Genomic DNA, 23,857 nt, shown 5'->3' on the forward strand with positions numbered 1-23,857 from the left:
CCTGCTGCATGTGGGGGGAGAAATGCTCCTGGGGCTGGGGGGAGGCTGCAGATACAGGGAGGGGTGGAACCTTCTGCTGCTTCCTCTTTCTGCTCCTTCTCCTCCTCCTGTGTCTCTCTTCTTCCTCACATTCCTCTTTCTCCTGCTATTCCTCCTTCTGCACAATCCCACCTTCTCCTGCCACCTGCATCGTTTGACCATTCTGTTCCTCAAGCCTGCTTCTCCTTCCCTTCTCCTCCTGCCCCCAGGCCCAGCACCCACTGCCGGCTCCCTCTTCCCCCCAGACCCACAGCATCCCAGCCGAGGGGCAGCGATGGAGCTGGGGCAGGTCGGGCTGGGGCAGCGCTGGGCTCTCGGCCGCTCCCGCCCGCACTCGGTCCCCACTGCAGCCGCTCCCGCCAGGACAGCGCGGGGGGGCCCGGCCTTGGCGCTGCCCCACTCCCACCTCCCCAAATTCCCCTCGCGGGGGCGATGGGGCCGAGGGGGGGGCGCAGGTGGGGTCCAGGGGGGGAACGTGGGGAGCTGCGAGTCTGCCTGGCAACTGGTGAGTCATCAGCGCCGCGGGCTCTGATTGGCTGAGCTCTGCCTGAGGGCTGCGCCTGCAGCAAAGAGGGGACACCCTGCTCCAGGGGGGATGTCCCACAAACGGGGGACCCCCATGAAAGGAACAAGAGCAAAGTGTCTTTACAAACAGATGCTCTGAATCTGCTCGGAGATAGGGCCAGGAACCTGTACAAAAGAAAGTGACAGAAGAAGCCTTGGTTTCAGAAAATGTTATTAATTGATGACACAGACTGCTGCTCAGCCAAGGTCCTCCTCTATTCATGAACTTCCAGAAGAACAACAAAGACTTAACAGAGCCATGAATATCGTTTGCTATATAAAAGCAGGGGGCATATTAAGGGAGTATGTCGTAGGTGGATTGGGAAGTCTGTAGCTCACAAGTGCTTCAGCCAGTGGGGAAAGCAGAGGGAGATGTGGCCAGGAGAATTAGGATGAAATGGAGGCTGTGTCCTCCAACAATTGGAGAGATCCCATGGGGAATGTCCCATGGCCGCTCCCATTTTTAGAAATGAAATTAATTTCACAGGACTTCTCTGTCTGCTTTGTGGACAGAATCCTCTGGTGATGTCAATGTTTCCGCACACCCTGGGGCAGGGAGTGCAGCTGAAGGTGCCTCACCCACTTTGGGTGATCGGCTCCCGGCTCCCTTGGCTGGCGGCGGCACCGGGGATTGATTGGGGACCCGGGAGTGACCAGGAGACAGACGAGTGACACATCGGGGGGTCTGTGAAGAGTCAGCAGGGAGAGAGCACTGAAAATCTCATCAGTGAGTGCCCTGGGATCTTCGGGGAGTGAACATGGCAGGGCACCCATGGAGGGGAGAAAAGGGAAAGCCAGGGAGGGGTCCTGGCCAAAGGGATGATGATCCCAAAATGTCTCTGTAGGGTCCCATGGGAGAATGCTGAGGTAGTTTGCACATTCCCCCAGAGGTAATTAAGGACATGGACACCCAGGGGGGCAATAAGGGAAGGGGAGAAGGGATTTGGACAACAGGGGATGGATGGTGTTGGTGTGCTGGGAAGGGATCAGGTGAAGGGGAGTGTGCAGCAATATGGTTCAGGCAAGAAGCAGCAGGAGGAATCTATGCGGTAAGAAAATGGATGATGGCAAAGAGGAGGAACAGAAAAATACTCAGGATTGGGATGTTTTTCAGCAGGGTCTTATCCTGACAATTTGCCAGCTGATACTTTGAATTCCCAGTTTCCAGGAGAGGAAAAGCAGGAGGTCAGGATGTCAGGGGTTTCTCTGTGGTGGGCAGCGGCAGCAGCGGGCGCAGAGGTGCGGGACCGGGAGCAGGGCTGGGGGCCTGTGGGGAGCTGCGGGGCCGGGCCGGGGCTGTGGGGCAGCCGGGGCTCAGCGCCGGGCGCTGCCTGAGCCCACCAGCCCCGGGCAGGGCCGGCAGTGGCCCCCGGCCCCCAGGAGGCTGCGGGACGCCCCGGCCGCTGCCCGGCCCCGGGGAGCTGCCGGCCCTGCCCGCCGGGGGGGCCGCCTTTGGACACTGCGGCAGGACAGGCACCGGCTCTGCCACACGGGCTGTGCAGGGGACCCTGAGCACAAGGAGCAAAACAAAGCAACATCTGGAAACGCAGATTTTCATGGTTGGACATAGAAGTGAATTTTCTCAGGCAGCCGGTCTCAAAGCAATCAGTGGTCAGGTTTGGATATTGGCACCGGGAGTGGCCACTGAAGGCATGGGCACGCCTCTGAGAACACAGGGTTCAAAGCAAGAACTCCCAGCAGAACTGTCTCTTTGCAGAGTGCAGACTCTCCCCGCCCACCACGGGCTGGGTGGGGGAATGGAAGCCCTGCGGCCTGGGAGGGATAGGCCAGGGGGAGGAAACCTGAGATGTCTTTGTTCCCCACGCCCCCACACCACCAGAGGGAAACAGACAGAGAGCCTGAAGGCACCTGGAAATTCACTGGCAGAGGAGAAGGAGAAGCGGGGGGGGGGAAGGTGCCCAGCCCTGGGAGTTGGGGTCTGGGCTGAGATTTCAGCAGCCAGGGCAGTCCAAGACTTTTAACCCTTTCCTGGGAAATGAAAGCTTTGTGAAATATTACTCCTCCTCCACTTGAAAGAGAAAAGAGACAGTCTGGGACCTGAGATGTTAGGGAAAGAAGGTTGTGGGGGAGATGATGGAGTGGCTTTTGGCTGGACTTTTCTTGTAAGCCATTGACTGAGCCAATTTCTCCTGCAACAGAGACTGCATCTTTAGGGGGATGCAATGATGAGCCAAGAGACCTGCTTCAGCAAATTCCAGCACAGGAATGGAGTGAACAGAGGAAAGCTGAGGAGGGTGTGGTGATGCCCTCTGTCTTCAGGAAGAAGATCTCCGTTTGCACCCTCAGCCCCAGGGGAGGAGGAAAATGGGGGGGGACTGTGGTCCCAAAATGAAAAGTGAACTGTTGTTTCTTTTGTTCCTTGGCAAAGCATCCTTAAAGGAGCCCTATGAGCAGTCTGTCCATGCACGGCGGTGAGGGCACTGTGACATGGCAAGGAGAGTGTCACACTGGGACATTTTCTCTGGGCAGTGCCATGAGTGACATGGAAACACGAGAGGTGGCAATTGTGTTTCCTGGGGGTCTGTGGCACAAGAGAGACTCCTCTCTCCCCTGATAGACTGAGTATTGATTATCTGAAAGGTGATGACCTGATTAAGGGTCCAAGTTGTGTCCCACTGTGATTTGTTGGAGTTTGGGTGCAGGGAGGAGGAATGCTTTGGAAGGTTTTAATTCTAGATGCAGTGTGTATCTTTTATTATAGTAGTAGCTTAATAAAGTTCTTTCACCTTTATTTCTAAGCTTAGGCCTGCTCTGCTCTGTTCCTTATTGCATCTCACAGCACTTATTTGGGAAGCTGGATTTCCATGGGGACACAGGCATTGTGCCAGCATCAAAACATGACATGATGGTACATGAAGGATCAGGATTTTCTGTGAAGGATTTGGTTTGGGTCCCTGCAGAAAGGAAAGATTTTGCAGAAAGCTCAGCAGCTCTCAGAGGATGAGCACCCACAGGCAGTGACCGGGGCTGCAGGAGTGGCACAAGAAGGCCCTGCAGCACTTGGGCACAAAGGCACAGCAGCTGAAGGCAAGGAGGGATGAGCAAAAGGCCAAGCTGAAGGCAAAGGCCATGGCAGAGTTCCCACAGCCCCTGAGGGACCAACCCCAGGGCCCAAGGGGGCCCCAGCACCCAGGGGACGGCGTCGGCCACAAGCACCTGGCAGAAGCATTGCCCTCCTGGCCAGGGCAGAGCCCACCCAAACAGCCCCTGGGAAGGAGTCAGGGCTCCAGCTGCAGCCCACAAGGACACTGCAAGCACAGACAGCAGCACCCTCAGGAGGAGCGAGTCCACCCCTGCATGGACATGGATTGTCAGGGCTCTCTGAGCTCCTATCCCACCGGGGACCCACCACACTGCAGCCCTGGAGAACATCCAGGCTGGGTCTGCATCCAGAGGAGGCCTCTCCTGATGGACACAGGGGCCTCTCCATCCACTCTGAATCTTACACCTAAGGGGGGAACATTGTAAAGGAATGTTTTCATTATTAAGGGAATAAATGGGAAAGCTGAGCTGGTATAATTTGTTCAATCACTATTAGGAGCTGTGGAGGATAGGTTTGAAATAAACCAATTTCTTTTCTTCCTACTGTGATTGTTATTAACTAGGAAGGAATTTGATGGTGGCATTGTAACATTGTAAAAGGTGATACAGAGGCTATTGCTGCTGTACCTTTGTGTCAAATGTCTGGCAAGGCCCGTGCTGAAGGGAACCCAGAGGTGTGGGCAGCCCCAGAGGGAAAATTTGATGTGGAGCCTCTCCAAATTACTTGGAAGCAACCAGGACAAGTGGGGGCTAAAAGCAACACCCTGTTCCAGGGGAGGGAAGGAAGGGCTCACAGCCTGGTATGGAGTCCCTGCTAAAGGCAGGGCTTTTGGAGCCAGGGATGTCTCCCTACAGCACTCCTATCCTGCCAGTCAGGGAATCTGATGGCTCCAATGAGGAGGACAAGAACAAGTGGTAGACAAAGCCTCTGTGAAATGGCTGAATTTTCTAGATAAAAAACAATTTTTGAGTATTAAGGGAAAAAGTGCAAATGGTGGAGAAAAACGTTAAATATTTGGGACATATTTAGAGTGAAGTTACGTGGTTGAATGACCAAGAGAAGGTGTGGGCAATCTCAGAAGTAACCTTATCCAGGACCAAAAAGGAGCTGCGACAATTGTGAGATTTAATAGAGAATTACACAGCCTGAATTGAGGATTCTCTGTTCCAGCCAGAACATTGTAGAACTTTTTAACCCCAGACAGCCTACACGTTGTTGTATGGACAGGAGAAAGAGAATAAAACTTGAGAAAATGAAAAACCAAAAATATTGATGCCTCAGCTGTGGCTCTTTCGGACTCAGAAAAGAAATTGGAATTGTAGGGGAATGTTATACAGGGCCATGCCAAAAGAAATCCTTGGGCCAAAATGTTTCACCCAGTGGCCACAGTGGCCTCATTGCCTGCAGAATTGTGCAGCCACAGCTTCAACGAGAACCGAGGCCCAAAACCTGATGACAACAGGATCTCCAACTGTTCCAGTCTGCCATCAAGTTCAAGCTTTGATAACCAAAAGAGCCTCGCAATGGATGAGCAGTGCTCGGTTATTACAGTGTGAAACTTGTTCAGTGGCACAGGAGGATTCAGAACTGAGGACAGGGGAAGGGTTTAACCCAGCCTCCTGTTTGAACAGCCCCCAGAGGGGCTGGGAAGAAACCCAGCACTGCATTCAAGTGACACAGCTCCAGACCCAGCCTGGGGGAGATTCAGGAGACATTGCCTGGCCTGAGGCAGAAAATGTCTTTGTGGATGGCTCTTCAAGGGCAGCAGAAGGGAAAAGAGTCCCAAGACACGCTGTTATTGAGGAAAGGGAATCAGACAAAGCCCAGGTTACCCCCCATGGTCAGCTCAACCGGCACAGCTGTGTGTGCTTGTAAGAGCCTGGCACTGACATGCCCTGAGCAGGAAGGCTTCAATATCTTCTGGTGACACCATCTCACCTAACAGGGGGGCAAAAGCAATTCTGATTGCTCAGCAACCACTGGATCACTTATTAAGGTATTTCTAAAAGACATAACTCCAATAAAAGGTATTGTGGAAGCAACAGACTCAGACAGCAGAACTCATTTTACAGGAAAGATCCTCCAGGGGGTTATGGCAGCTTTAGGAATACAATGGGACCTCCAGAACCCCTGGCACCCCCAGAGCTCAGGCTGGGTACAAAGAATGAATGTGGAAAGAAAGAAACACCTTTGGAAGCTGGGGATAGAAACCAAGATGCCATGGGTACGGCTTTTGCCATTGGCTTGGGCAAGAAGAAGAGCCAGACCCAGGGCAGATATTCAATCATTTCCCCTTGCAATTGATCTCAGGAATTCCTTACCCTGGGAATTCTCCACCTAGTGCAGGGATAAGGGATGCACATTTAAAGCAGTCTGTGGCCAGAATCCTGTCTCTGGTGCAATCTCTCCCCCAGGAAGCTGGGCTGGCACAGAGCCTGCCTTGGCACTTTGCTGTTGCCACCATCCCAGCAGGACATCGGCCCACACATCCTCTGCTGAAATCCTCGGCCTGGCCACCCTCCTTTGGCAGCTCCAGCCACCGGGGACAGCCCTTGCTGCCACTGCTGCAGCTTCAGCGCTCTCTGGGCCTGCCCTGCCACAGCTGCTGGGCAAGAGCACGGGACAATTCCACTCTGGCTCTCACTTACACTCACACACTGCCCTGCCTGCCATGGCATTGATGGAAAATACACCAGCTCATAGACTTTAACATTGTTAACCTTTGATTTCCCTACTCAGGCTTGCTTTGCCTTGGCCCCGGGGAAAGAAATGTTAAAGGTTTTGTTAAGGGGTGTTACACCACTCAATGGAGATGAGTTTAACATCTCAACACACTGGGAATGGCCCAAAAGATACCCACAAAGATAACGCCCAGCAGCAAAACATCAACCCCAGCAGCAAACAGCAACAAACACCTACCCCAGACACTGCCAGGGCTGCAGACACCTGGTCTGCAAAAGGCTGAGAAGGAAATCCAGCACTTCCCACCTCATTAACAGCTGAAGCAAAGAAATCTGCACAACTTGAAACTACAAAACATTAAACCAGTGGATTTAGATTGCTTTAGACTGTATTAAGTTAGGGAAAAATCGAGTAAAACCCACGTATCATGGAACGATTTTCTCTGCACACTTGGGCTATGTGGAGATGGAATGATTTCTGTTGCACATCCTGGCCAGAATAAAGAAATGCCTTTACTCTAACACTAAACATATTGGTGGAGTTTTTCGTTTTCCTGTAGCTTCAGTGCAGAGTATATAGCATGAGAATATTTTTTAAAATAATCCTACTTCTATGTCGCTGTTTAGGTTTGGTCAGGGATGTGAGAATGGGTTTTTACCCTGAGAAGAACGAGAAAAAAATAAATGGCCTTGGATCTTTTTTGTGTGTTTTTGTTTCGCTTTTAGCGATGCCAAAATTTTGGTCAGGGTTTTTTGACATTCACCTTTAGGCTGCATTTTGCAAAACTAGAAGAGATTTAAAGGTGCCCTTTTAACTCATAAACATTAAACAGAGGATTTGAAGGGGAAAAAAAAAGCAGCAGGTTGTAGGGGGGCACATGTGAGGCTGCTGAAGCTGCTCTGGAAGAGAAGCTGCATTCCAGGCACCCAGGAGGAGCTTTAGAAATGCAAATTAACACTGATGGGGCAGAGTGGGGACAATGTACCTGGCTCTTCTTGCCTGGGGCAGGAATTGGCTGATTCCCTCTGCCCCTCACCCCAAGCTCTGCCTGCTTGCACAGATGGAATCTGCACGGCTGAAGACAGAGCCCATGGTGAGGATCTGACTCTGAAACAGAAATGGCTGAGGCTGCAAAGGGAAACAGCAAATGGAGAATGTTGTGAAAACTTCACTAAAATAAGGGGGGATCATCCCTCTGCCCACTCCAACATCTGCTGTCACTGTCTGTGCTGTACAGGGTGTATCAGAGCACTGGGGCTTTTGCTAGAACAAGTTCGGGGAAATCAGTTGGAATTCAAGTATTTGATGCTGTATTTAGAAAAATGTGGAATATTGATGCAGCCCCAGCTTGAGGGAGCACCCAAAAACGGGGAAAAGATGAAGGGCCACCAGAACAAATCCTACAACACCATGGACCAGCCCCTCGGAACCCAAACCAATTCATATCAGGAGGCAGAACCCATTTATCATTTCAATGGCATCATTAGATTAAAAGCTGTCCTCAAAAGAAGAACCAACCAGACAGCTCCAGCTCCTGACCTTCCTGCTGACCAATCCACTGAAAGAGGAACACAACATTTCACAAGGGGATGGGATCAGATTATCTGTGAGCAGAAAAAAAGGGAGTTTGTGGAAAACTAAATGGCTCAAACTGCTGTTGGCAAAGAGATGACAAAGGTAAAGTGGTGAAAAAGATAACAAAGGAAAAAGGAGAGCAGTTTATGTATTGGTCCAAACATAACAAGGATGGGAATGGGACACGCTTTCGTGGCTCCCCGGCAGACCAGGGGTTAAACAAATGCTGCTTCTCCTCTTCTGTGCTGCAGCAACTCTCATCTTTTTACCATGCTCCACACCTTGGCATTGCAGCTCATCCAGCAGCTGAGCCAGAGGATGCAGGTGGCAGCCAGTCCTCCTGATCCACAAACGGCCACAAAAGGACAGGGAATGAGGGCACCGAGAATAATCCCAAAACCAAAGAGGACCCGGGAAGAACAAAACAGAGTCAAGGAGTGAATCTGCCTGGAGATAGGGCCAGGGACCTGTAGATAAGGAAGTAACGGGGGAAACCATCAGTTCCAATAAATTTCACAAATTGAGCCACACAATTTCTCAAAGTCCCGCTAAATTCCCGAACTTCCAGGAGAACAAAGACTTAACAGAGCCATGAATATCGGCTGGTATACAAAAGGAGGGTGCATATTAACGAGGACAGGCAGCAGGCGCATCGGGAAGTCTGAACCTTCCAAGGACCTCAGCCCGTGGGCAAAGGCAGAGGGAGATGCGGCCGGGAAAATGAGGATAAAAAGGAGGCTGCGGACTACAACCATGGCACAGAGCGCACGGCAAATGCCCCACGGCCTCTCCCCATGCTCGGCAATAAAGTCACTTTTACAGGGCTCCTCGCTCTCCTCCGGCCACAGAAACCTCCGGCGACGGGAATTTCCCGCACGCTCCCGGCCGCGGGGCAGCCCCCTCGGTCCTACCCACAGCAGCCGGGCCGAGCCAGCGCTGCTCCGGCAGCGGCTCCTGCCCAGGCCCCGGCGGGAAGGAGACCGCGGGCAGCCGCTCCCGCCGCGCCCTCAGCCCGGGGCCGGCACGGGCCGGACACGGCACCACCGACCCGCCGCAGCCCCCTGCCGCCCCCTCCGCCCGCAGCCAGCCCCGAGCCCCCGCAGAACCCAGCGCGGCTCCCACCTGCGCCGGGGCCGCCTCCGAGCTCCGCCGACGCCGCCTCACCGCGCTCCGGCCGCTGCCGCCGCTCCCGGGCCCGCACAGACGCTCCCGGCGCCAATGGCGCCGCTGCCCGCCCACGGCCGCCCTCAGCCCGCCGCCGGGGCCGTGCTGCGCCCCGCTCCCACCAATCAGCGCGCCGCAACCGCGACTGACGGCACCAGCGGCCAATGGCAGCGAGCTGGGGGCGGGCTCTGCGCACGGCCCAGACTCGCCCCGCGCTCTCAGGGCCCCCCGCGCTGCGTGAGGGCAAAGCCGGAGATGAGCAACAGCCCCGGGACGGGCCCGGGCCCGAGGCGGGATTCAGCTGCCCACACAAACAAACTTCTCCGCACCTCCCGCCACGGCTTTCCCGGCCCTGCGCCTTCCGTGCCTCCAGCTCTGCAGGAAGCCCGGGAGCCTCCCTTCTCCTGCCCCTCATTAGTGCATCGGTGCTTGGCTTTGATTTCCCCCAAAAAGGGAAACCTGCCCAAAGCCCTGTGGGTGAGCGGGGGAGGGGAGAGATTTCTGGCAGAAAACTCCCAAGACTCAGAGCAGGATGAGGAGAAGTCTGTGCAGAGCCTTAAATGCAGCTTTCCCCAGGCCTCCCTGCTCCCAGCTGCACCTCCTCCCCCGGCAGGGCAGGAGACAGGGAATGGGGCCGTGCTCAGCTCATCCCCCGCGGCTTCTCCCTCTGCTCAGGGACAGGAGTCGTTCCCTGCTGCACCCTGCGCTCTCTCCCAGCCGAGACTTCTGCAGGAACTTCTCCGAGCCGAGTCCATCCCCTGGGGCACAGCCCCCTCCAAGTGCTGCAGCGTGGGTCACTGTGCCACGGGCTCGGTCCTGCCAGGCCGGGCTGCTCCAGCGGGGCCCCTCTGCCCACGGGGTCACAGCCTCCTCTCAGGCATCCCCGAGCTCCAGCCTGGCTCCTCCAGGGGCTGCAGGGGGATCTCTGCATCCCCACGGACCCGCAGGGGATCTCTGCATCCCCACGGACCTGCAGGGGGATCTCTGCATCCCCACGGAGCTGCAGGGGGATCTCTGCATCCCCACGGACCTGCGGGGGGATCTCTGCATCCCCACGGACCCGCAGGGGGATCTCTGCAGCCCCATTGTAATATATGTTATGGAATAATTCGTGCTTATGTAAAATATACATCAAGTCAGTTGTGCTTGTAGAAAAAGATTCTTAAAGTTTTAAAAGACCTGAAGACCCAGCCGGGAAAGACTGGAAGCCATAGATGGCAGAGATGAAAGACCTAATTTACAATTGAAAAAACGTGTCTCCCTGCAGAGATGGGCACTTTCCGGGGATGCTCCACCAGACGCCCAAGGTGAAAAATGCACATATGTTAGTTTGATTAGTAGTGCTGTATTAACATTTTAATACTATGGTAAATGTAGTTTTGTATTTAAAATGATGGTTTAGTAGTTAAAATAAAAACTGTATATATGGGTTTTCTTTTAAGGAATGGGTTACTCGCTTTGACATAACCCTCACAAAATACCTAAATCATCCAGGGAAGAAGAATTTATGGTTTTCTTCTCAGAAGAAGCTAATTTCTTCAGGCCTTGCTCAGACTCGAAGATGCCATGGGGATTAAAGGAAATAGTTGGCATATAACAGACAGAGTTTCTTGTTTTAAATAGAATGTATGCATAACCATGAAGGATATATGAATATGCAATAGTGTAGTTTTAAGGGTGATTCCTTTGTTCACAAGGTATGCTTGTTGTGGCTTAAGTGCCCCAGAGCATCTGGACATCCTTAAGTCTTTGATTTTTATTGTCTTGTAATTGTCCTAACTCTAATTTTTTATTACTCTAATTGTATTACTATTTTAATAACCATGTTATTATTATTAAAATTTTAAAAGCCAAGTGATTGGCGTTTTTCACAATTATGGTCGCAAAAGATGGTTTCTAACACCTCTCTGCCGGGGCCTTGGGAGAGTCAGGGTGAGGAAGAGGGTCCTGCCCTATTTAGGCAGCCTCGCTCTGTTCCCCTGGTGTGTGACCGACAGATGGAGGTTATGATCTGATGGACAGCATGGACATAGCAATGGACATTATGATCTGATGGACATATGATGGACATAGTAAAAGTTATCTTGTTGTTGTATGTGAGAGTGAGTGAAAAATAAAAGTGAGTAAATGTAGATGAATGGGAGGATATGTAATGTAGATTGTTTATTCTGAGCTTTACTTTATCTCCTTGGAGGGAGGTGGATTGTGCTGATGTGAGAGTGAGTGAAAAATAAAAGTGAGTGTCGGCGAATGAAAGTATATGTAACAGTATTGTGAAGTAGAGAAGTATGAATAAACAGGCTTGAGGGTATGAATGTGTGTGAGAGTGAGAGATAAAAGTGAGTAAATATCGATGCATGGAAGTATATGTAATGTAGATTGTTTATTTTGAGCTTTATTTCCTTGGAGGGAGGTGTATTGTGTTAAATGGTATTGTGAGAAAAAGGATTTTTTTACGTGGGTAGTTGAAAGAAGGTGGTATTCAGGTTATTAGAGAAAGTGGGAAACACAGGCATGGAGATAAGGTTTTGAAAAATGGGACAGAAAACGCGTAAAAAATAAGAAAACAGGTAAAGAAAAGGGAGGGGAGCAAGAGGGAAAAAGAGAAAAAGAAAAGGAGTGGGAAATCAATCAAAGGGATTTTGGAGGATCCCACAAGCACTGCTGAACAATTAGGGCAATTTTTAGGTTCAAACATTTATACTTGGGAAGAAATGCGGTCGATAATAAAGATACAATTTTCTCTGGAAGAAAGGGAAATGATCAGAATTGCAGGCATAAAAGCCTGGAGTAAAGAAAATCCACAGGGCCCCCCCCGGGAGGGCAAAATGCCACCTGCACCTCCTGAGTGGCGTCAAAATTATGAGGAGGGGAGCAAACATATAAATGAGCATTGTAATTTGATTGCTGGGGAAATAGGGGGAGCAGAATCTCGAGGGCAAAGTGCTGAGGGACTTTTGGGGCACAGCAGGGGAGGGGGGAGGCTCCGGCTGAGTGGACAGACTCGGGAGAAATAGGAGGCAGTGTTCCGGAGTGGATCCTGAGACTGATGTGAGAAAAGCTTTGTTAAGGATTAACTTTGTGCTTGGCCAGATAATGGAAAAAATTGAAGATCGGCATGACAAATTATTAGATGATTTATTAAAGGAGGCTCAGAAAGTCTGTGGCCAAAGCCAAACTAAAAGCAAAGATTGTGGCAGTCACCATGCGAGAAAAAAATTGCAAGAAAACAATAAAAACCCCACAGGCACTACTCCTGGATATGATGGTGGTAGAGACAGGGGAACATGAAAGAATAAAATCCCAATGCAATCAAAGTTTCAGGAACATTCCAGGAACATCTGCTTTTACTGTCAGGGCGAAGCACATTATAAAATAGACTGTCCTAAGAGGGTAACAGATCTGAGAATTTGTAAAGAGATGGGCACCGAGGAAGAATAGGGATGTCAGAGGCTCTATTCTTTAGGGGACAAGTTCCGTCTGGAGCCTGTGATAACTTTAAAAGTGGGTCCCCAAGAGGAAAAATTGGAGTTTGTGGTAGACACAGGGGCAGAAAGAACCTGTCTGTTAAGTATTCCAAAAGGTTATAGTGTAAAAAAAGATACTGTAAATGCAACAAGAGCAAAAGGAGAAAGTTTCACAGTTCCTGTCATTAAAAATGTGGTAATAGAAGGAGCATAGTGAACATTAAAGATTCCTTTTGGGCTTGCCCTTTGGCCCAGGAGAGCTGAGAGATCTTGGCCTTTGAATGGGAGGATCCACAAACTGGGAGAAAACAGCAATTAAAATGGACAAAACTACCACAGGGGTTTACTGAATCTCCAAACTTATTTGGACAAGCTTTAGAAACAATACTACAAACATTCCCCACTCCTCCTAGAATACAAATTATCCAATATGTGGGTGATCTTTTACTTTCTGGGGAAGCTGAAGCTGAAGTTAGAGAGGCTACTATAAAGCTTTTGAATTTTCTTGGGGAAAAAGGATTAAGGGTATCAAAAGGAAAGCTGCAATTTGTAGAAGCAAAAGTAAAATATCTTAGACACTTGATTAGTAAGGGTAGTCAGAAGCTCAACCCAGACTGAATCACAGGAATTCTATCCCTTCCCCCTCCCTCTTCAAAGGGGGAAATCAGAAAAATACTCGGATTATTGGGATATTGTAGATTGTAGATTGAAGGATGCACACAGGCAGTAAAATTTTTGTGTGAATAAACTGACAGAGGAGATGATCTAAAATGGAGCATAGAAGATGGCGAAAAACTAAGAAAACTGAAGTTAAAACTAGCCCAAACATCAACTTTAAGCTTACCTTCACTAGCAAAACCCTTTCATCTGTACGTAAATGAAGAAAAGGGGGTAGCTCATAGGGTTTTGTTTCAGGAGTGGGGAGGAGTAAAGAGACCCGTGGCTTATTTATCAAAGATGTGGGATCCAGTAAATCAAGGCTGGCCAGTGTGTGTTCAAGCTATAGCAGCTACTGCAATCCTGGTAGAGAACAGTCATAAACTGACTTTTGGAGGTAAATCAATTGTGTGCACACCTCATGCAGTATGAAATTTCTTCCGATTTGCATTGTGATTTTTATCTTGAAATACATAACTTACTGTACTGTAGGACTGAGAAACTAGTTTACAGCTGTGACATAGCAAAACCTGCCATTAATTTATTTTGAGTTGATGCAGTCTGTTCACTCAAGTGGTTCTCAGTGTGTAAAGTTAAACTAAAGGTAACACCTGCTGCTTGGTAGGTCAATGAGAAACATTTTTTCTTCCAGCCAGTCCTTTTTCATGTACCCAAATGTGTTTTGCTTTCTTCGTTTTTTTGGTTTGTTTGTTTGTTATTTTTTCTGGAAGTGCTAACTACTTGCAGTGTACCTGGAACAGCAGCTAGAGTTGTTCATGCATGAGACTTCTGAAAAAAAGGGCTCATTTTTTCCCCAGACTTGGAGGTGGCTACATATAGAAAAGGGAACCTACAAAGCAAGGTGAAGAAAAGGTTTCAGTATCTTCTAATGTAAGCTGTTAATTTCTTTTCTTTCGGCATCACTGTGGGTGTGTGACACATACACATTAAAAAGATGGTGGGGGGATCTCTGCTTGCTGTAGGTTTATTTCTTGAATGAGTTAGAGAGCTGTGAGGAAGTTTTGGGCTCCCTGTGTGGATTACCCAGGCCTGCAGGGAGGGCTTGGCCATGATTCCCTCTGTGCTGCAGGCAGCCCTGCAGCGTGGCAGCAGTGGCTTGCCTCTGGTGAGTTTGCAGGCAGGATGCTCCAGCACTGCAGTGCTCAGGGGCAGTTTCCTATTATGACATTAAGGCTTGAATTCAGGAGCGCCTCTTCCCACCCAGTTATTGTTTGTACCTTAGGAACCTCTTTAGAGAGTGTTTCCTGGCAGTCAAAAAGAGAGTATTGCAGAGAAAAATTCCTCACTTGCTGTCCTCCCCCTGCCCTCAACTCTATTCATATTTTGTCTATTCCCTCTTCAAAATACAGATTTGTAAAACTCATGCTCTGTGTCCTCAGATGGCCTTTCCAAATCAAACCTTGGCTTCGTTGCAAATTGCATTGCACTAACTAGCATTGCCTTAAATTTGTTTTGGTGCAGGCAGGGTCACTTTGGAAGTAAGTTGTTGTTTACTTTGTTCCTGCAACCTTTTCAAACTTTTGAATGGAAAAATTGTGATAGCAAACCAAGTCTTTATTTTTGCACTGTCAGCTGTGAGTGGCTGGTAGCCTTGGTGGAGGGTGCCGTGAATTACAGGCCTGCAGAACACGCATAACAAAAGTAATTTACTTTGTAAGGAAGTTGAAAAAGGGGGGAGAGGTGATTGGCAGACTCACCTCTCCAGGATGTAGGATTAATGTTAGAAAGTGGACTGATATTGGAATGTGGCTGCTGAAATGTGAAGAGAGAAAAAGAAAGAGAAAGAGATAGAAAGGGAGAGAGAGAGAGAAAGAGAGCGAAGGGGAGAGCGAAATACACTCCCAAGGTCCCCTCAGCCACAGCTATCTGTAAGTTCTCCCCCATTCCTGCTAGGCAGAGTGACAACAAGGAGGGGGGGAAGTGGGGAAGGACAGAGTTAAACCCAAGGCTGTGAACAGGACCACCAGTAGAGATAAGATCAAGGCAGAGATTGTGACTCTCACAAAGTGGTTTATTGTCTTAAGCAAGATTTCTTTTTTCTTTCTGATTGCTGTTGTTAAGAAGAGAAGGCTTTTGTTGTGAAGACTAAAAGTCTGTAAGACTAAAACAGTTAAATGTTACCCAAAAAGTAAAAGGCAAGAGATGTGATACATCTCATGTTAAAATTGGCCTGGTCTTTTTTATTTAACTAATTATAGCTCACAGGAAGAAGAATTGGTCTCTGCAGCTATTAACACAGCTGGATACAAGAAGAAGAAGTACCTGTAGAAAAAGAGTTTAGTTAAACTCTGAAAGTTTTAAAGAAAACTAATGGTAAAAGTTAATGCAGTATTGTTTTTCTTTTAACACTGTGCTATTGAGAAGTCCTTTCCAGGTACCACTGAAGCAGCAATCCAAACCATGGAAAGAGGGTGAATTCATGCCAGCAAAACCAAAGGACTTGTGAAGAAACTTGAGGAATGGACTATCACATCTAAACCGGGTGATACCAAATTGACTTCCAACCAGGACTGGGTGGTAATGGTTTGGGAAGACCCAAATGATCCAAGGCAGGTACAAAGAATAACACCTCACTGAGAAATAAGGCAAAGCTTGCATCACTGGTTCTAAGCCCGGCCTGAATAAACCCTGAGACGCCTCCGACACCTCCTTGGCAGAGGAACACTGCCACTTCAAACAGGAGGATCGGGAGTGTTTCAGTCAAAGAGTTCTTATAGCCTGGCCTCAGCCTGTGGCTTGTACAGGGAAGAAGGGAAATTGCCATCAGTACTGTACTGTATATTTTATGTGATTCATCCCAAGACTGGACACGCTAGCTGGGTTACAAGTGAATGTTCAAATTGTGGGAATAATTGGCGTTGTAGCTCACAAAATCTATGTTCTTGTTGCAAGAGGTATCGAGTACTGAATCAATTCCCTATACAGATAGAACCCAAAACAACTGAAGTAATAACTTTGTTTTGTGGATGGATTATTAGTGCCTGTTGAGTGAGAGATACCTGAGGAACGGTGGGAAGCCACAGTTAAGGAGTGTCGAAAAGGACTTGCCTTAAAAATGAGTAAAAAGGAGTGACAAGGGAAGCAGAGGGCAAGCCTGGACTGAGCACTGTACTCACCACCGAGAAGATCACACGTACCTGCTGTGGGAAGCAACCCCACAGGCAGGGGAGGTGGGGGTATGAGCCATGCCAGACCTCTGTCATTCCTGTTTCTGTCTCTCATTTGTTGTCTTTTCCCTTCTGAGATACCAGCAAGATTGTGTCCCAAATGCTACAGAAAGTATTACATGGAAAGGAACCAAAGTTCCTTTTTGTTACACACACCCATGTCAACAGCCACAGACCCACCCAAACTGAGTACCTGCAGGCAAAATGGGGAAAAATATTGAATTACAAGGAACTTAGGAAAAAGTAGTAATACTTGGGGCATGGAATGTCCAAAAGGAGAGAGATGGATTTGTTTTACATTTGATCTTAGACATATAGTCCAAGATTCGGTAAAAAGGCAATTAGTAAACAAAAAGGTGAAACCAGCACAGCAATCTAGCTCTGTATTAACCCCAAATTATATACTGCATGGCATTATAGGACTCCAAGCAGTTATAGAGGAGATAACAAACAAAGCTGCTCAGGCACTGGAATTAATACTGAGTCAGCAAAGCCAAACTATAACTGTAGTGTATTAAAATAGGTTGGCTTTACGCTATTTATTGGCTAAAGAATGGGGTGTACAGATTGTTGAAAATAGATGGCAATGAGGGCATCATCCTGGAATAAACAAAGGATATCAGAAAAAAACTATGAAAAATTATGACCCTGGTATCAGTCCAAAAACAACCAAAGGGAAAATAATGTTAAAAACTAACAGGTGGGGTAATGTATTGAGAATGGGATGGTGGAAGAAATTAGGATTCTTCCTTTTATGTGTTACAAGTGTTTTGATATTTCTTCTTTGTTTAATCCCATGTTTTATTTGATTACCAACAGAGTCCAAAGAATGCAAGAGGATAAGAAATATTGCTCAAGCCAAATGATTTATAAAGAATAAGAGGAGAGATTGTGACAAATGCATATTTATGATTGGCTTTTCGCAAGTGTTACAATGAATATTATATGTGTCATGTTAGAAAGTTTATGCTGTTCCATCGGATCTCAATTCCATATAATCCCAGTCCAGTTTGTCCCAGTCCATAGGATCCCAGTTCCATATTTGATCCCAATCTCTAGTTGATCCCCGTCCCTATTTGATCCCAGTCCATACTTGATCCCAGTCCCTATTTTATCCCAGACTATATTTGATCCCAGTCCCTAGTTGATCCCAGTCCATATCGCGAGGATTCTGGACTCCAGGACGCTTTGGGTGGATGGAGACGAGAGATCTCTGAAGGCTGCCCTTAGAATATCTGGTTTATTAGAGAGGGTGAAAGGCCCTGCTTGGAGTCACCAGACCTGACCCGTGGCAGGCCCGAGGGTGTGGGGGAAGGGAGAGGCAAGGGGTAGAGGGAGATAAGAGAGGATCCCAAGAGGATGTTCCAGGAGGGGGCAGTTCCAAGAGAAGGGAAGTTCCAAGAGAGCGTCTGGCTCCTCAGGGACTCCTTGTCAGGGGCTTCAAGGTGGGCTGGAGCAAGACACAGGCCAATGGGGTCACAGACTCCTGATGCTTCAGGGGAGGGTTACAGGTGTGGGATGAACCATACATTGGGCTGAGATCCAACAGTCCATTTGACCCTTGGACCTACCTGTAGGTAAGGGCATTGTTCAACCAGAAGCGGGGATTGTCTTCATCCTGGCTGTACGATTGTGTTCTACTTGTGCAGTAACTACGGTTTGGTATGTCACAACTTGTTACCATCTCAATCTCTGTATTTTCTAAACCTTTTGCCAGGCATATTTATAAGGCTTTCCTATCTGATCTTCCCCAAGACATATGATCCCAGGCCATATGATCCCAGTCCATATCTGACCCCAGTCCCAATTTTATCCCAGTCTATATTTGATCCCAGTCCATATCTGACCCCAGTCCCAATTTTATCCCAGTCTATATTTGATCTCAGGCCATAGGATCCCAGTCTATATCTGATCCCAGTCCCAATTTTATCCCAGTCTATATTTGATCCCAGTCCATAGGATCCCAATCCACATCTGATCCCAGTCTCTATTTGAACACAGTCTGTAGTTGATCCAGGTCTCCAGCTGATCCAAGTCCATATGATCTCAGTCCCAATTTGATCCCAGTCTGTAGGATCCCAATCCCTATTTTATCCGAGTCCCTTGTTGATACCAGTCCATAGGATGCCAGTCCATATTTGATCCTTGTCCGTATTTGATCCCAGTTCAGTTCATTCCAGTCTTTAGGGACCCAGTCCCTAATTTATCCCAGTCCCTAGTTGATCCTAGACCACAGGATCTCAGTGCATATTTGATCCCAATCTCTAGTTGATCCCAGTCTATATGGCCCTGCACATATTCCAGAGGTCTGGAATTTCAGCTCCCAGCCAGGAAAAGACATTCCCTTTGCCCTCGAAGGCAAAGCTCTTGAGAAGAGGCTGAAAGCCAAGTGGAGCAAAATCCTACAGAGACATTTCACTGCTGGCCTCCATAACTTCAGCTCCTAACTAAGAATTAAAATAATAATTGGGAAATAAAATAATTAAAAAATCAGGGGTGGGTCATTGGGGGCAGAGGGGGCAATTAAATTAGAGGAGGATTCAATTAAATCAGGGAAGGATCTTTGGTGGTCCCTGGGGCAATTAAATTGGGGGAGGGTCTTTGGAGGTCCCCTGGGTCAAGGGAGACATGGAGAGAGAAACAGAGCAGGCAAAGAGAGGTGGGAGGGAAAGGAGGACACAAACACAATCAGCTGAGAAGGTGGTGCCCTGAAAAACAGAACTGCCACGGACTGGAGATGAACGGCAAAGAAATCACTAAGTCTGAAAGTTTTATTTGCTATCAAATACATCCTGGCCACCCAGCCCCACACAATCCCCATCCCACCGTTCCAAATTGGGATCCCACCTCTCCCAGTCTCCTCCCAAACCCATCTCACCCTGGCAGCTGTGGATTCGAGTGAGTTTGGTGTGGGATTAGTTTTTTTTTGAGGTGGGAACAAACAATTTGAGGTGGGATTGAGGCTCTGTGGGTTAAAATTCATTTGTTTTCAGTGGGATGTGAGTGGTTTTGAGATGAAAGATCGATCCCTCTTGGCTTTTGGAGTACAGAGAGATTGAGAAGAGAAAAAAATGAAGGTCAACACAAAAGGAGAAGCAGCCAGGTGTGTTCCCAACATGGATGACAGGGAATGTGGGTCACCAGGGCTGTGCCCAATGTGGGTCCTCCAGTGGGGGATGGAGTTTAGCTCTTCTCGCACTCGGGGCACTCGCAGGGCTTCCCTTACCGGTGCCTCCGCTGGTGTCGGGTCAAGTGAGAGTTCCTTGAGAATCTCTTCCCACACTCCCCACACTCGTAGGGCCTCTCCCCAGAGTGGATGCGCCGGTGCCTGAGGAGGTGGGAGTTTCGCTTGAATCCCTTCCGGCAGTCGGGGCAGCGGAAGGGCCTCTCCTCTGTGTGAATCCAATAGTGCTTGAGGAGATCGGAGCTGGTCTGAAACCCCTTCCCACACTTGGAACACTCATAGGGCCTTTCCCCAGTGTGGGTCCTCTGGTGCTGGATCAGGCTGGAGCTGTGGCTGAAGCTCTTCCCACACTCAGAACACTCGTAGGGCCTCTCCCCAGTGTGGATCCTCTGGTGCATGATCAGGTGGGAGCTCTGGCTGAAGCTCTTCCCACACTCCCCACACTTGTAGGGCCTCTCCCCAGTGTGGATGCGCCGATGTCTGATGAGTTTTGAGTTTTCCCTGAATCCCTTCCCACAGTCGGGGCAGCAGAAGGGCCTATCCTCTGTATGAACCGGATAGTGCCGGAGGAGACAGGAGCTGGTCTGAAACCTCTTCCCACACTTGGAACACTCGTAGGGCCTCTCCCCAGTGTGGATCCTCTGGTGCTTGATCAGGCTGGAGCTCCGGCTGAAGCTCTTCCCACACTCCCCACACTCGTAGGGCCTCTCCCCAGTGTGGGTCCTCTGGTGCAGAATCAGCTCAGACCTCCACATGAAGCCCTTCCCACACTCCGAGCACTTGTGGGGCTTCTCCCCATCATGGAGCTGCTCAGGGACCCCCAGCTCCGAGCTCTGGCTCCATCTCCAGCCGCCTCCCCGGCCCAGGGTGGTGTAACGACGTGTATTTGTATTCCACGGACAGATTCAGGCGAGATCTCTGTGGTTGCTCTTGGAGGGTGAAGTTTATTCAGGACGCAGAGAGGCTCTGCCTCGAGCTGCCAGACACAGCACGTGGCTGGGCCTCGGGTGATGGGGGAGGGGAGAGACAGAGAGGAGAGCAGGGACTCCCGGAGGACTCTCCAGGAGGGGAAGGGAAGACCCAAGAGGGAGTCCAGCCCCCTGGAGACCCCTTATCAAGGGGGGCTCCAGGGTGGGCTGGAACAGGACCTGGGCCAATGGGGTCACAGGCACCTGATGGTTCAGGGGAGGGTTACAGATGTGGGGTGAACCATACATTCTGGGGGGTGAGATGGAAGAGTCCATTTGGCTTTTGGACCCCGTTGTAGGTGAGGGTAATTGTCCAGCCAGTAGGGGGCGTTATATTCGTCCTGGCTGTACCATTGTGGTTCTTAATCATATTTACCTACCCTCCCCAACATCTCCCCCTTTTTCACTGAACCATTTGAAATATTAGATATTGATTTAACAACTATTTTCTGCACACTTGGAGGTGTACAGGGTATTGTTACTAGAACTATACTTATTGCTACTGAAACAGTCAAGCTTATTTTACAGAGTTCCTTTAGCCAAGGTGCAAAGCTCAAACTATTAAGTCAACTGTGTAGCTGAGATGGCTTTATTGTTATTAAATCACTGATTATAGTAGGGGAGGCATTGTCAGAATTTTTTGGAAAAGGTCTTATAATTAAACGGGTTGAAAAAGGTTTGTTAGGGTTTGTGTTAGATATATAGGTGGTCTTAGAGCTTGCAGGCTTGGCTAAAGCTACTCGGCATTTGTCTTTGGTTGAATTATAAGTAAAACTTCAATATAAAAACTGAAACAGAAGAACAAAAACAATATGCACGCATTAAACGATAGAAAGTCCATTTTTCTCTCGATGACGCAGCGTGGTTCAGGTCTGGGTGCTGGCTTCTTGGCTTGTGCTTGTAGAGGAACTGTCTGGTGTGGGGGTGTCAGCAGATTTCGGAGCATGGTAAGGCTTCACGTTCTTTCCTGGGACCCACTTAAGTCCTTGACATCCTTTAGAACGGATCCCTCAATTCTCTTAATGACATTAGCTACATAAGCTGAATCTGTGATCAGGTTGAAAGGTTCCGGAAAGAGCTGAAATGCTCTTACAACTGCAGCCAATTCAACAATCTGAGGGGAACCTTCAACTTTTTGGACATCTTGTTCCCAGGTTTTAGTTTTTGTATTTTGCCATGTAACAACTGAGTTGTGTGTTCGGCCTGACCCGTCAGTGAAGATAGTAATTGCATTTAAAGGTTCTTCACTGATCAGGGGCTTCTCCTTATAACATAACTTGGCTTTGATCATTTTGTGTGCTGGGTAGTGAATTGAGCAGGTGCCTGGGAAGTTCAGCAAGGCATACAGCAGGTCCTCCGATTTTTGCATAGCCCAGTCAAAATATGTTTTCTTCATGGGCAGGTAAATAGTTTCAAACTCGCGGCCTGCTATTGAAAGGAGCCTTGCTCTGCCTTTGATGATGATCTGTGACATCATCTCCAAAGGTGTGAGGATTGTCTTTGGTGACCTATAGGAAATAAAAACCCATTCAATTATTAACAGTGGATCCTTGAGAGAAGAGTCCCATTGGAAGATGAGGCCGCACAGCCTCAACTTTTCTCCCAGGATTGCAAGGAAAAAGGGTTGACCAGGAACATAGCGATGTGCCTGCCTGTTCTGCAGAGCGTCAGTGATGTGTTCTAGGGCTTTATAAGCCTCTGGAGTGAGAGACCTGGGGGATCTGAGTTCATTGTCTCCCTTTAACAGATCAAAAAGTGGAGCAAGTTCATCAGCAGTTATTCCTAAGACAGGCCTAACCCAATTAATTTCCCCTAAGATCTGTTGTAAGTCCTGTAGAGTGCGGACATCGGTTCGGATTTGTATCTTTTGGGGGGAAATAGACTGATCTGTTAGTTTCCAGCCTAGATACTTCCAGGGGGCAGTTTCTTGTATTTTTGATTCAGAGATCACAAGTCCAGCCTTTTTCACTTCAGCAACAGCATAACTACAAGTCCCTCTCATCTGCTCTTGTGTTGGTGCTGCAATAAGCAGATCATCCATGTAGTGAAGGATAACGGATTGTGGAAACTTTTGGCGGACTGGAGTCAGCGCGCGGGCGACGAAATATTGGCAGATAGTAGGCGAGTTTTTCATTCCTTGGGGGAGGGAAAGCCAGTGATACCTCTGAAGCGGTTCTTGTAAGTTCGTACTTGGGATGGAGAAGGCAAAACGAGGAGCGTCATCTGGATGCAGAGGGATGTTGAAGAAACAGTCTTTCAGATCTATGATGATAAGAGGCCAGTCTCTGGGTATCATGGACAGGTTGGGCAGGCCAGGCTGGAGTGGGCCCATGTTTTCGATCACTGCATTGATTTTTCTGAGATCGTGTAGCAGTCGCCAGGTGTTAGAGGTTTTCTTATGGATCACAAATACAGGTGAGTTCCAGGGGCTGTTAGTGGGCTTAATGTGGCCCTTCTGCAGTTGTTCTGCTACCAGTTCTTTGAGGGCACTCAGCTTGTTATCTGGCAGGGGCCACTGATCGACCCAGACAGGGGTGTCAGTCTTCCAGGTCAGTTTCGGAGTGCTGAGTGCTTTAGTGGCCCCTACAAAAAACCCAGTTCAATTTTAGCTCCCCATGCAGAAAGCAAGTCCCTTCCCCATACTGTGATGGGTTTCTGAACCACATAAGGGCGAATCAATGCTTTCATTCTGTCAGGCCCTTCAATGCTGATCACAGATTCGCTTTGCAAGCACGGAGTGACACCTCCGATGCCTGTGAGAGTGCTTGGGGGAGGTACCAACCTCCAATCAGTAGGCCAATAACAAGAAGAAATTACAGAAACGTCTGCCCCCGTGTCGATCATCCCCTTGATGGTGACTCGAACCCCGCCATTTGATAGTTCACAAGTTAGCATTGGTCTTTGGTCACTTATGTGTTGAACCCATAGGACCTCGGGGTTTTCAGAAGCGACTGGGAAACAACGTGGTGGTATCTGGTCTATGGCTCCCATAGGCAGTGCAATGGCAGTGGCTATAGGGGTTTTAGGTGGAATATGCAATGGGGGGTAGTAAGCTTTGGCTAACACTAATAGTTCTTCATTGCAGTTAGCAGAGACTACACAAGGTAGAACAAGTAGCCCCAGGATGCAGTTCCTTTCTTTGCCAACTATTAGAAAGTCTTGCCGGAGTTGTGAAGGCCCAGTGATTCCTGTCGAAATATAGTCGTAGCCATCATCCTTTAAGAAGGTTGTTGGCTTGGAGGTCGCCAGAGTGCACCAGGTGCCTGGGGATAGTAAGTTTGAGTCATTAGCTGGGATTGTGCTGG

General features: G+C 48.8%; 1 protein-coding gene across 1 annotated transcript in view; it reads right to left on the reverse strand.

Moving 5' to 3' along the window:
* Positions 1-23,857, reverse strand: part of LOC140680256 (uncharacterized) — a 1,118,524-nt gene that overhangs the window by 1,086,907 nt on the left and 7,760 nt on the right. Inside the window, exons 3-4 of the mRNA XM_072919758.1 lie at positions 20,149-20,354; positions 19,627-20,064 (exon numbers count right to left, since the gene is read on the reverse strand). Of these exons, the coding sequence (XP_072775859.1) occupies positions 19,627-20,064; positions 20,149-20,354 (644 nt within the window). The remainder of the gene's footprint in view (positions 1-19,626; positions 20,065-20,148; positions 20,355-23,857) is intronic.

This window comes from Taeniopygia guttata, chromosome 30 (genome assembly GCF_048771995.1).
Source record: "Taeniopygia guttata chromosome 30, bTaeGut7.mat, whole genome shotgun sequence".
NCBI lineage: Eukaryota > Metazoa > Chordata > Aves > Passeriformes > Estrildidae > Taeniopygia > Taeniopygia guttata.